Raw genomic sequence first — 11,946 nt, forward strand, 5'->3', positions numbered from 1 at the left:
CCTATCCCTATCCCTCACTTAATATTTATTGAAAAGAATATTACCCGGCTGACAAATTTAGCCTACAGCGATTTTTTTGGGAACTGCTTAAAGCTTTGTGAGAATAATAAATATTTTGAAAATATAGTCAAAAGCCGAACAGAAAAAAGCTTTTTTTCATGGAAGTGAAGTTTATTTGATTGCGCAGAATAAATTTTCTGCCATGAAAATCAAAATTCTTCGAATCAGCAGAAATGCAAACTTCAGTTTTCTGAGTTTCTAATAAAAACAAAGTATTTTTAATCGAAGTTGACTTGAATTACCGGAGACGAAAAAGATTAAAAGTTTTTCGCTTTCAAACATTTCCGGTCAGAATATCGGGAGTAATTTAACAAGTGAAAGTCACCTAATCGGACGACACGTTGGACGTCAGTCGGACGTGCCCAGGCCTAGTTTCCGAGTTTCCTATCCGGTAAAAGAAAGTGAACTTGATCCACAATTGAAAATGTATCACCTTCCCAAAGGGGTGCTAATTGAACCCATCGATGACCAACGGTTGAATTAGCTTATTATCTGTTCACTTTTCACTTTTTCTGAGAAGCTGATTCCGGTTATCCGAGGGTTGAAAGCATTCGGTCTGAATGGAAATTTGGAAGGTGCCAATGCACTTCCATCAGTGCCTTCGCGACGTTGCGCAGTTTTTATAAAAATGTTAAGAAGAAAGTTGGTGGTTCTATCGCTGGTCGGGACATTCCTGACGACCGCCTTTGGGTATCCTGCAGAGGATTCTGATGGTGCAACCAGTAGTAGTAACGTAACCGACAGTGAACAAGGCCGGTTCCTCCTTTGGGGGAAACCTATTCTGATCGTACCTCCAACGGCGCCGACCCGTCATCAGCTCATTTCCGGTATCGGTATTCCACTTGGGACACCGGAATCGATCACCACCGGATGGGTCATCAAGGCCCAGTACTTCCTGCCGACTTCGGTGAACGATCTGAAGCCTACCAAGTGGGAAGGTTGGAACGAAACCAGGCGGACGATCGAGAAACGATCAGTTCCCGGGACTCCGGAAGGTCAGTACGAGCAGTACACGGCTAGCCAGGTGAATATTACGGAGGAAAAGCTTCCGGAACCGAAGCTGGACGACGATTATGAGGAAGACGAAGATGACGAATTTGAGGACGGTGATGAGAACTACTGGATGGACGAGGATGAGAAGCAGCTTTTTCAGGACATCGATGAGAAGTTCCCTGCGGTGCAACCGGATCCGGAACAGCTTAAGGGTTACAATGCCGGCAACTCACGGTGGCTGACGTACAAAACGTTGGAGAAGATTGGCGAAAGTTACGGCTGTGGAGGGCGAGCTTGCGTTCTGCGGAGCATTTGTGAGGCGGCCGATGCTGAGTTTAGTCATACCGGAGGCGTTTTTGCCGAGCTGATGCATGTTATTTTCACGTAAGTCAGAAAAAATTCTTTTCAAGTAAAGAAAATTTCTAAAAAAAAATTCTTCAACCGTAGGCCTTCCAGTACGACAGAACCCCTCTCGGAGCACAGTGATAATGAGTACTTCCGGGCGGAGCAGTTGGGCAGGGAAGGAGCACCGTGTGCCTTGATCTTTAAGGAATGTAAGCATTCGATATTGGACGTTTTTACCGGGGTGCATGATCCGTCGACTAATGCCCTGCTGTTGGCCCATCAGAAGGTTCTTCAATCGATTATGAAATAAAAAAAGGGGTAGAAAAATTTTGAGTATGGTTTCATTGAAATTTTCCGACTGATCTAGACATGTTAGATAATGGATTTTTATTTATCCTAGTTTTGCGAACAATGTTGATTTTGCTAAGTCCATTTCAAAATTGAGGCTAGGATCTACAGAACTTTTTAGCGTTACATTAAATTGTACACCAAAATTTTGATGCAGTTTCGTACTGTAAAGCTAATATCCCGAGCAGACTTTTATGGCAAAATTATAGCAAATTTTGCTATCACGCCTTGAGAGCCAAACTTGCTTTCATTTTGGTTGACATAAGGTGGTACACAGCAAAAATGAGAGCAAAGATTTCAATACTTGGTTAGCAAAGTGATACCAAAATTTGCTAAAACTGAGACCCTAACTACACCTCATTTTTCGAGAGCTTGGAAAGCACAATGATGCCAATATAAAGCATCAAATAATTTCCAATGAAAGCAAAATTTGACCTCAATATACTCTCAAATATAAAAAAAAACGAGGTATCGAAAAAAGCAAAAATATGCATCACTTTGCTAAGAATGAAGATCTTTGCTCTCATTTTTGCTGTGTACCACATTATGTCAAGCAAAATAAGAGCAAATTTGACTTTCCAGGCGTGATAGCAATATATGTCATAGTTTAGCAATAAAAATTTCAATTCAAGTTAGTACCGTCAATTGGATGGCGTCTGGTTTCTCTCGAAAATAGTGCAGCGGCTTGGTGAAAAACGTGAAATTTAATCAAGAAATACCGTTTCTCGGTGACCAAACTGGATGAATTTTGCTTCTTTGAGGTGTTCTTTTAAGTTTTTTACTTTTTGTTTATCCTCGGAAGATGGATATTCCACCTCCTCCCAATGGTAAGTGTTTTTGCGAAAAGCCATCATCGCACATCATGTCGAATAATCGATCAAATTCTAGTTTTTTTTGAAAGGATACTGTGGGGCGAAATGCTCTTGAAATATATTAAGATTTATTTTCTAAATTTAATAACATAGATAATTGTTGTAAAGCCAAAATTATCCAGAAATTCTTTGGGAAACGGCCTCTGCGGTCAATTTTTGGAATTAATTTTACCATTTTGGGTGATTTGGGCTAAACAATACCTACTACAGTTCTGGTTACAATCGACGGTACATCCGAATTCTTAAGACATTTTTATTTCAGACAAAACAATCTGTGGCTTTTTTTCTTTTTTTTTTGTAAAGAAGGCTATCGTTACTCAATAAAATTACAAATTACAAATTAATTTGTAGTTAAATAATATTTTTATTTTTATATTTCTCCGCTGTACTCCACCTAAGCCGAGAAAATAACATTTTAATTTAATTTATTTATTGAAAGTCCGTACCCTAGGCTCTATTGGGTCACGGCGATGTTGTGCTTTCTTGTGTTTATGGAAGTTCACGGTTTGGAAACAAGCTCAAAAACTAACATGAACCTGACAGGGCGGTAGCACATAACCTTATTCGATATGAGATCATAGAAACCTAATTTAAAGGTGGTTTAAAAATTATAATGATGTATATTTTTTCTTTAATGATCCATGTTGATAAGGTGAATGGGAGTTGAAACACTTGCCCTCCCTTCCATCGGACAAAAAGAGCGTTGCGCAGTGGAAATATCACAATTAGAATTTTTTAAGTTGATATTTCCACTTTTTTACCACCATGCGCAAGTTAGGTTAGAACAGATAGTAATGTGAAAGATAGACAACTGTAATCAATCTTTTAGGATAGTCTATTTAGGATACTGGATAGGTGGATGATTTAATAGAAGATACCATAATTAGCTGAATGAGAACGTTAACAATTAGGTACTGATATGGTAGATAGAAATAGAATAGATATATAATGGATGGCATTCGTCTCCCCAATGCTCTAGTAAGTGTGCATTTGCGGTTTATGAATTTCGGAGGCTTATTCTTAAATCAAGCATTTTACAAGATCTAGAGGCTCATTGGATGAGAATGCTGTTTGAACTGCTTTCTTGTTAATTGTTCGTTGTAATAGGGTTTTTTTTTTCTGTAGTAGATTTGTCTGTCGTTAAATTATATTTCAAATTCAAACAAGAAAGAAGTCGTGATATAAATGGGTGGACCTACTCGCACAAGATTTTAAAGTGTCGAATACTGGAACTATCACATCAGATCTTGCGAACACGAACGAATCACTGATGAACACCAGTGAAACGGAACCTACGTTTTGGCTCCACGGCTTTAAACAAACGTCTTACCAGTGTTTAATATGGTCCGATCAGAATTGATTGTTTGACCTGATATAGTTTTTCATACAATTTGTTTAATAAAGTTTTATATTTCAGGTCCTTTATTTTCAAAGAAGTTCTCTTAAAACAAAATTTCTAAAACAGGTTTTAAACGAAGCATATGGTAAGAGACGTTAAAAAGCTTCGTTCCAGGTATTATTATTATATATATATTTTTAAATCTTACTGATAGGAATATCAACAAAAATCAACCTCACAAAGGCAGCGGTGTGTATGAACGTGGTTTCTTATTAAGATTCAAAATAGAAGAAGTGCTGGACAGTTTTAATTAGTTTAAATTCTGTAGGTTCAGATGTGTCCATTTTTGATGAACCATGTTCATAAGATGAATGAAAATTGTAACACTTGCCCTCCCTTTTGCAGAAAAATGACAATATTCCTTAGTGAAAACATCACAATTAACAGATTATGCATTGTATGTACTGTGGATAAGTGTTATAACAAACATATTGATTTTTTTTTTAATTTATCAAAACTCTGTAAAACACCTTTTTGTGTTCTGTAGAATTATTACGCTTCAGATTCAGATTTTAGTTCTGTTTCTTGTCATTCTAGTTTTTTTGTATAATTACCGAGTTTCCACGCATTTGTTCTGAATCTCTTAACATTGACATATTTGGAAATATTTTATTTTTTAATCTATGTTAATCTCGAGTAAAAACAATCAAAAATTCAAATTTATTGAAACGAGTAAGGTTAGGTGACAGGTAGGGAAAACTCAACTACGGTAAGATAGTGAACCCTTCTGACAATGATATCGAGACTTTGGCGTATGTTATCATACTGTTACTGCTCGGTTGAATTGGAGGTTGGGTTAACTCGAAGTTCATGTAGGGCCCATCTGTCCCAGTCCGTCGAGCACTATCTTAACGCTTCCTTTCTCTGGTGCTTCAGAACTCTCGGGCTCTGTTGCCGCTATCCTGTTCTAAGCTATGCTATTCTCGTGTAAAGTTTCCTCTTCTGTCCCCCGTTCTGTTTTTCCTTTCCGGGTCAGCCAGGTAGCTTATAAACCCATCAAAAAAAAAAAAAAAAAAAAAAAAAAAGTTAGTACCGTCAATTCACAAGAAAAATTTCTTTTGTCGACCAACCGCCTGAACGTATAAATAAAAATCCTAAATTTTGGCATAAAAAAAACAGAATTTGCCAACAATAATGCGCCTTCGGGCAGACAACGCGTGAGAAACAGATTATCTAAGCAAAAACCACCAAGTTTATAAAATGCATGTGTTGTCTACATACATACATACATCTATTCCAGCTTTGTGTCTAATTTTCACGAACAAACAAAAAAACATCTAAAGGAAAACAACAATATCGAAGGATTGCGAGAAGAACCAAGTCTCAAAAACACCGATAGTGTACAAAACGACATCTCAACACAACCACGAGGGGTAAAGATGTTTATTCGCGTGGAGAGTACCGGAAACTAACGGGAAATTTATAAGCGGCATCCTTTAACCTCGGAAAATAACAGCGCGAGTTGTAAAAAGCGAATCAAGCAACCGCACAAAACCAAAAGCAAATTTTTAAATTGTTATAAAAAGTATTAATTTCCTAGTTCCCTTACTCTGAATAATAAGATAATCCTTAAACTAGATAAGTAATAATAAAAGGAAAACACTCACGATTTTTCCAGATGATTTTTTGCTCCAGCCATCATCAACTTTATTGAGTTTTTCCCTTAGGCGTCGAATCAACAGATAGGCCATGAAGATCGAGCCAGTCATCCTCCATCACCTCTATTGATTTTCGAAGCTCCTATGGTTCATCACAAGAACACGAGTTTTAGGTTCTTTTACGGCTGTCGAAAGTGCAACCTGGGAGATGGGAAAAACTAAATTAATGTCCGATAGTTTCATTTACTTACCTTCTACGATACAACTAAGCCGCTACATGAAACCAGAACCGTTTTTGATTTCGTCGTTCTCCCGTTCCGTCGCCCAGATTTTTCTCGAACCCAGTTCACCGTTCTCAGCTGGGGGAAACTCAACCCAGACCAACCCGGATCACCGTTCTCAGCACGGGTATAGCTGATGCGGATCATCGCACGCAGCATCATCCGGATCTTGTCGCAAATTCAATCCCGCTAGCAGCAACACAGTAGTGATTGCTAAAAAAAAAGAGGGGAAAAGACAAACTTACACCCCATAGTTGAAACGAAACAAACAGCTGACGGTCCTTGGTCCAGTGTAGTCGGCAGCCCCGAACACCAGTTTATCCGTCCACCGGTCGAGTTATCGGCCACCGTACGAGGAACGTCCAGCTTTTCAGTCGAAACAGCAGAAAAATCCGAAAACGCACGTCGAGTTTTCGCGAGTTTGTTTTGATTTTGGTTTGACGCATGATGAATCTAGTATGGTGGTCTCACATGCCAAATTGCACGTTCAGCCATACTGAAAAAAGTAATTGATGATTGGCAAAACTACGCGTTTTACAAAAATCAGAGCACCTCCCGCATAGATAGGTATGCGTTCCTGTGATCTTTTTCCCGAGACACTGAAAAGATTACCTTAATAGTAGTCAGATTATTCATGGACGATTATACAAATAGTTTTTGTAATCGTTTGGACACACTTTACGATACATCCAACGGGTCGTGAAGTAGAGTTACGATTCAATAACTATTCAAATTCATTGAGCCAGTTAGGATCATACGTGTTATCTTTTGTTAATGACCCTCTCATAAAAGAATGATGCTTCAGCTTATCGTCTGGTATTGGTAAAATGATAAAAAATCAAATGAATAATTCTTTTCAAATCGTTTATTTCACCGATACCTTACATAATTCCTAAAACACATATACAATCCAAGACTTACATGATATCAAAAACACAGAAGAAACTTTTCTAAAACGATTACTGTTGTTGATGTTGAGCTGCTGAGTTGATAATGATGAGACAGAACAAATAGGAAGATCCATCAGTAAAGTATTTGTGCTATTGGCCACCTCACATTCCAGCTGCATCGGCACAATATCCTTGAAAATCATGATCGAACCTTTACCGCTGGCTGAGATCTGTCGTTTTGGGTACTGTGGTAACTCCTCCGCTGTTTTTTTCACCATTGCCTTGCAAAGAAACCGCCCGATTTTTCCCGTCGGCTCCTGTAATAAACAAGTTTCAATCAGAAAAACGTATAGGTATAATGGTATAATGGACAATAAAGGTACTAACCTTCGTTACATCGGAACCTGTGCTGTTGCCTACCGGACCGGCTTGAAACAGTAAAACTTGCGTTAACTGTGCCGGGAGATCAATTTTTTTCAGAAAAAATCGACCACGTGCGTTGACAGCAGAATAAATTGGGGCGCGTTGCAAAAATAATCATTTTTATTTCTTGATCATTTATTCTATCTTCCAGAAATAATGTTTTATCTTCTCGTCGCGTTGCTAAATTTCTCAATTAGTTTTTAAAAAGATAAGTCGTATCTTTTACAAACCATTTTAAATCGTTTTTAGCAACGGCACGTTTAGTAGGGACCCAAAAGAAATCGTCAATATTAATGTAATCTGAACCGAATGATCCGAAAGATTCAAAGTATGGTTTTCGACTATGTGGGCTGGCATCCCAGCCAACTCAGCCAACAGCCAACTGTCAAATTTCGGCTGCGTTTCGCCCCCACCGCCGCATCCAACCCTCGCCTACTTTTTGCCAAAGTGAGACCACCATATCTAGATTCATCATGGTTTGACGTTTGGGTTGTGGTTGCCAGTTAGTTTGTTTTTTTAGTATGAGTGTCGGAGTTCGCAGAGATGGATTCTGTAACATGAATGGATGGGGGGCGTATGAATGGATTTGAATGAATGAGTTAATTTTTAGTTTAAGGTGTTACCTCAGATTCTCATAAGAGAATCTGACTTTAAGAATTGACTTTCTGTGAGCATAAAATAAGGTTTTCCTTCCAACGCATAGTCAATTTCATTGTTTGCCATTCTACAAACCACGTTGTGTATTCCAAACACAACATAAATTTGTGCGTTGAGCGATGGTCGAAATTGAATGATTATATTTTTGCTGTGAAAAATACATAATATAGCTTATCATTGCCTATTTTTGCTATCAATGTTTTCTTTCTATGAAGAAAAAAATTAAATAGATTATTTGCCAGATGAGGCCACATATTTGATTTCTTTTTTTTTAAATTAAGTGTTCCTCAACTATGCCGAATTTTGCTGTTGGGTTAGTTGTACAGCAAATTATGCTATAATGTTGGTCTCAGATTTTTATTAATGAAATATATGGATACCTTAGTTATGCCTAGTTTTGCTATCATTTAAATTTCTACACCAAATTGTGCTCATTATTTGCTGTTGATACCTAAATGTGGTCTCAGTTTGCTGTCAAATAAAATTATGTGAGACCTTAATTATGCCTAATTTTGTTCTCGTTCAAAATTTTACAGCAAAAAGATGCTATCAGTTTGCTGTAGACACCTTATTTTGATCTCAGTTTGCTATCAATTCGGGTATCAATGTCTGCTCGGGATAAGATTTTTTTCCGCTCACCGGGGCTCTCAAATACTACACAAATTGTTCGAATTCTCAGAAAACTGTAAAAAAAATCAGCCATAAAATGAATCTTATATTACAAAAAAAGTATATCACTTCGTTAGAAACTCTCAAGAAATTACACAGGGAAACAGCATTTCGTTCATATGCGGTTCTGGCTTTGTCCTCAGGAATCGCCTGCTTACCGATCGGGGAACGGACTACTGACCTGACGAGCTCCTTCCTCGATGACGGATGACACGAACTGGCCCGCCGACGGTGTGACGGGTTGCCAGTTTGTCTTCCTGGTAATCGAGCTATATTTCGATACGGCACATCTCTCCCCTTCTTCCATTTAAAAATGAGATTTAAAAAATGGTTCTAAGCCGGGCCCAAAACAAAATTTACAAAATTTATAGGCATATGATATATATTCAAAATATTCATGATCGTTATGGATTAATTTTTTTTAATCAAATTTTAATTTTACTACTAACGGAACACAACGACCTCGAGAAGGATACCTGATGAAGTTTAAATTCATTAGTTAAAGCTTAAAATCACCTAAGAGTATCCTCACCAAGCTATTGCGTAGCTTTTGGTATGTTAACGGTACCGAAACATAATCAGGGTTCCCATTCAAACATGGAATCATAAGCAATTTAGCTGAGACGTGAAACATACTATTTAGCTCTAAGTTGTTTTTCCTCCATTATTTTATTTTTAAGCTGAAGTATCAGAGTTCGAGTATAACTTACGGATATAAGTTCCCCTCGAAGCTCAGCTAGAACCGATAACAGGTCCACATAAAATTTCTATTTTTTTTTTCAGTGATGTCCGCGTTAGCATGCATTTACCTTTTCACCAGGGCTCACGAACTTTTTTCCAAGTTTCAAACTCACGGAGATCTGCCGGAATAATTTGTAAAAGAATCAAAACTATGTGCTCTCTTTTTACTGGAAAACCTTTCTCCAAATACTATTTATATAGTCTCACACTTTCAATGAACTTATTGAAGTCCCTCTTTTCTCAGTCTCAGTCACATTCTTGCATTTGCTTTTATTCTGGCCGCCACTTCTAGCTTTATTCCCAAGAGTTTAATCGTCGAGGTGACATTACACTCAGAAATGAAAAAAATATATATAAAAATAAGATTTTCCTAGTAGGTACCTGGCTAGCTTTCCGAATGGCAAATAGTCGCATCATACATTTTTCCAAGGCAACTATTCAAGCAGGCTTCCAGGCGTTTATATCATCTGGGTTTCCTAGAAAGCTATTCTACGTCCTTCCAGGCGCATTGATTCTAGGGTAAGCTCTCTGAGTCACTCTACCAAGCGGCTTCCCAGGAACGCTCTCGCTCTCATGCTAGCTTTTCCATGCCGCTTTCTCTGGCGGCCGTCGAGACACGCTCTTTCTCAGGAAAGCTGTGTCAGTCCTCACATTACACGTCCTTCAAGGTACGCTTTCAATTTTCAGGCAAGCTCTCTGAGCCGCCGAACAAACAGGCCTGCACTGCAAGGCAGGCTAATCAAACTTGGACACCCAAGTGTTTCAGTTGTCTTAAGCGCCCTTCATGGCACTGCTTTCTTTATACAAATTTGAGTCTAGCTTTCATGGCTAAAAACGCAAGGGGCTTTCTAAATGCGCTTTTTTTCGGTTCTCTTCATATTCATATCTTCTAGCCGCGATGGTTTTTCTTTAAGTTTCCTAAGCCATCAATCCATGTGGTCTTTCAGGTGCGCATTTTCAAATCTTTGCCAGCCTCAAAGACCTTCTAATGCACTAACTCGCGAAAGCGCTATTTTTTTACTAAGCCCTTCAAGTTGTCTGCTCATGTGGCTTTTTTTTGACACTTTCTCATTTTCTTGGGCAGTTGTTCAAGCCGCTTTTTCTTAGGGTTTTAAGCGTGTTGGGCTTAACAATCCGCAATCCTTGTAGTCGCGCTGTTCTTGTAGCCAGCGTTCGAAGCCACTACTTTCTTACGGTATTCCATGCGCATTCGTAAAAAGGCCAGCTTTCCTAGCTATCATATTTCTTTTTGGTCTTCTATAAGGCCAACTTTCACTGCCTTATTTATTGCGGCTTCTCAGGCGCATATTTTCGAGAGGTCAGCTTCAAAGCCGCCTTCTTTTCATTCGACCTTTCAGGCACGTTATTTTGCCTAAGGCACATTTTCTCGCGGCCGCAATTTCAACAGGCCAGTTTTTCAAGTTGTTTTTTTCTTTGCGGCCTCCTAGGCGCGCGATTTGTGCAGGCCTCTCATTTCAAGCCGACTCTCTCAGTCGGCCTTCTAGGCACGTGTTTTTCAGGCTGGCTTTCCAAGCCACCTTTTCCCACGGCCTTCCTGGCTCGCGTTTTTTGGGTCGGTTTTGTAAGCTGCCTTTTTTTTTATTGCGGCCTTCTAGGCTCGCGTATTTCCGGCTGGCTTTCCAAGCCACCTTTTTTATTTCACGGCCTTCCAGGCGCGTGTTTTTCGGGTCGGCTTTCCAAGCCGCCAATTTCGCTTGCGGCCCTCCAGGCGCGCGTCTTTGAGGTCGGCTTTCCAAGCCGCCTTTTACGATGGCCTTCTAGCAGCCGCTCACTCTCTCTCACACTTTGCTGACTGCTTATCGGCCATTTTGATGGCATTTTTTTCAACACTTAAAGAACCGGTACTCAGGCGATTCTTGTGCAAAAGACTGATTCCTTTTAGAATTTTATTCTAAAAATTAAAAGCCTGTGCTCCTGGCAGGATCGCCAATATGCGGTTCTGGCTTTGTCCTCAGGAATCGCCTGCTTACCGATCGGGGAACGGACTACTGACCTGACGAGCTCCTTCCTCGATGACGGATGACACGAACTGGCCCGCCGACGGTGTGACGGGTTGCCAGTTTGTCTTCCTGGTAATCGAGCTATATTTCGATACGGCACAGTTCACTTTCTGAATCAATCAAAAGATGATTGTTAGTTCTAACCCATTTACTTAAAACTCAAAAACTAATTAACAGTTATTTTATTTTTTGTTCTTTTTTACGTCAAGAATAAATTTTTAAAGGGATGAATCATTCCAAAGGATAAAAATCGGGAAAAAAAAAATTTCAGTTTTGTAATTTTAGAGACAAATTGCTTTCAAAAAGTAAAATTCCACAATCATTTAAAAAAAATAATTATTTCAATTAATTTTAGAAGATTGTTAAGAATTGCAAAAAAATAACTAATCGCCAACAAAATAAGAATTTTTAGATAAGAGCTCTAAAATTATTTTGAAATTTCCCCAGAATAAATTCATATTTTACTGAACGGGGCAAAACCATCTGTGTGGTTTTTCTCAAATGTTAAAATTATTTACCGCATAGAGAAAATTAGTTGTTGATTTAAAACCTTCAAATTCATATCTGAGTTATATTCTACAGTTTTGCTTAAAAAAGTTAACAATATAAAAAAAATTTAAACCTTTTTTTTTTCAAGAGTGGACTTTCG

At 38.6% G+C, this 11,946-nt stretch overlaps 1 protein-coding gene across 1 annotated transcript; it reads left to right on the forward strand.

The window, feature by feature from the left end:
• The first annotated feature begins 664 nt into the window (after positions 1 to 664).
• Positions 665 to 1,708, forward strand: LOC129756738 (uncharacterized). The gene is made up of 2 exons (XM_055753734.1): positions 665 to 1,437; positions 1,501 to 1,708. The coding sequence occupies exons 1-2, from the start codon at positions 689 to 691 to the stop codon at positions 1,706 to 1,708; spliced, it is 957 nt and encodes a 318-aa protein (XP_055609709.1). The 5' UTR covers positions 665 to 688.
• The last annotated feature ends 10,238 nt before the right edge of the window (positions 1,709 to 11,946 follow it).

This window comes from Uranotaenia lowii, chromosome 3 (assembly GCF_029784155.1).
Source record: "Uranotaenia lowii strain MFRU-FL chromosome 3, ASM2978415v1, whole genome shotgun sequence".
In the NCBI taxonomy this organism is placed as follows: Eukaryota; Metazoa; Arthropoda; class Insecta; order Diptera; family Culicidae; genus Uranotaenia; species Uranotaenia lowii.

Coding starts and splice junctions, on each gene's coding strand:
- LOC129756738 (XM_055753734.1), top strand. CDS start 689: ATGTTAAGAAGAAAGTTGGTGGTTCTATCGCTGGTCGGGACATTCCTG. Junction 1,438..1,500: donor CTGATGCATGTTATTTTCAC/GTAAGTCAGAAA, acceptor CTTCAACCGTAG/GCCTTCCAGTACGACAGAAC.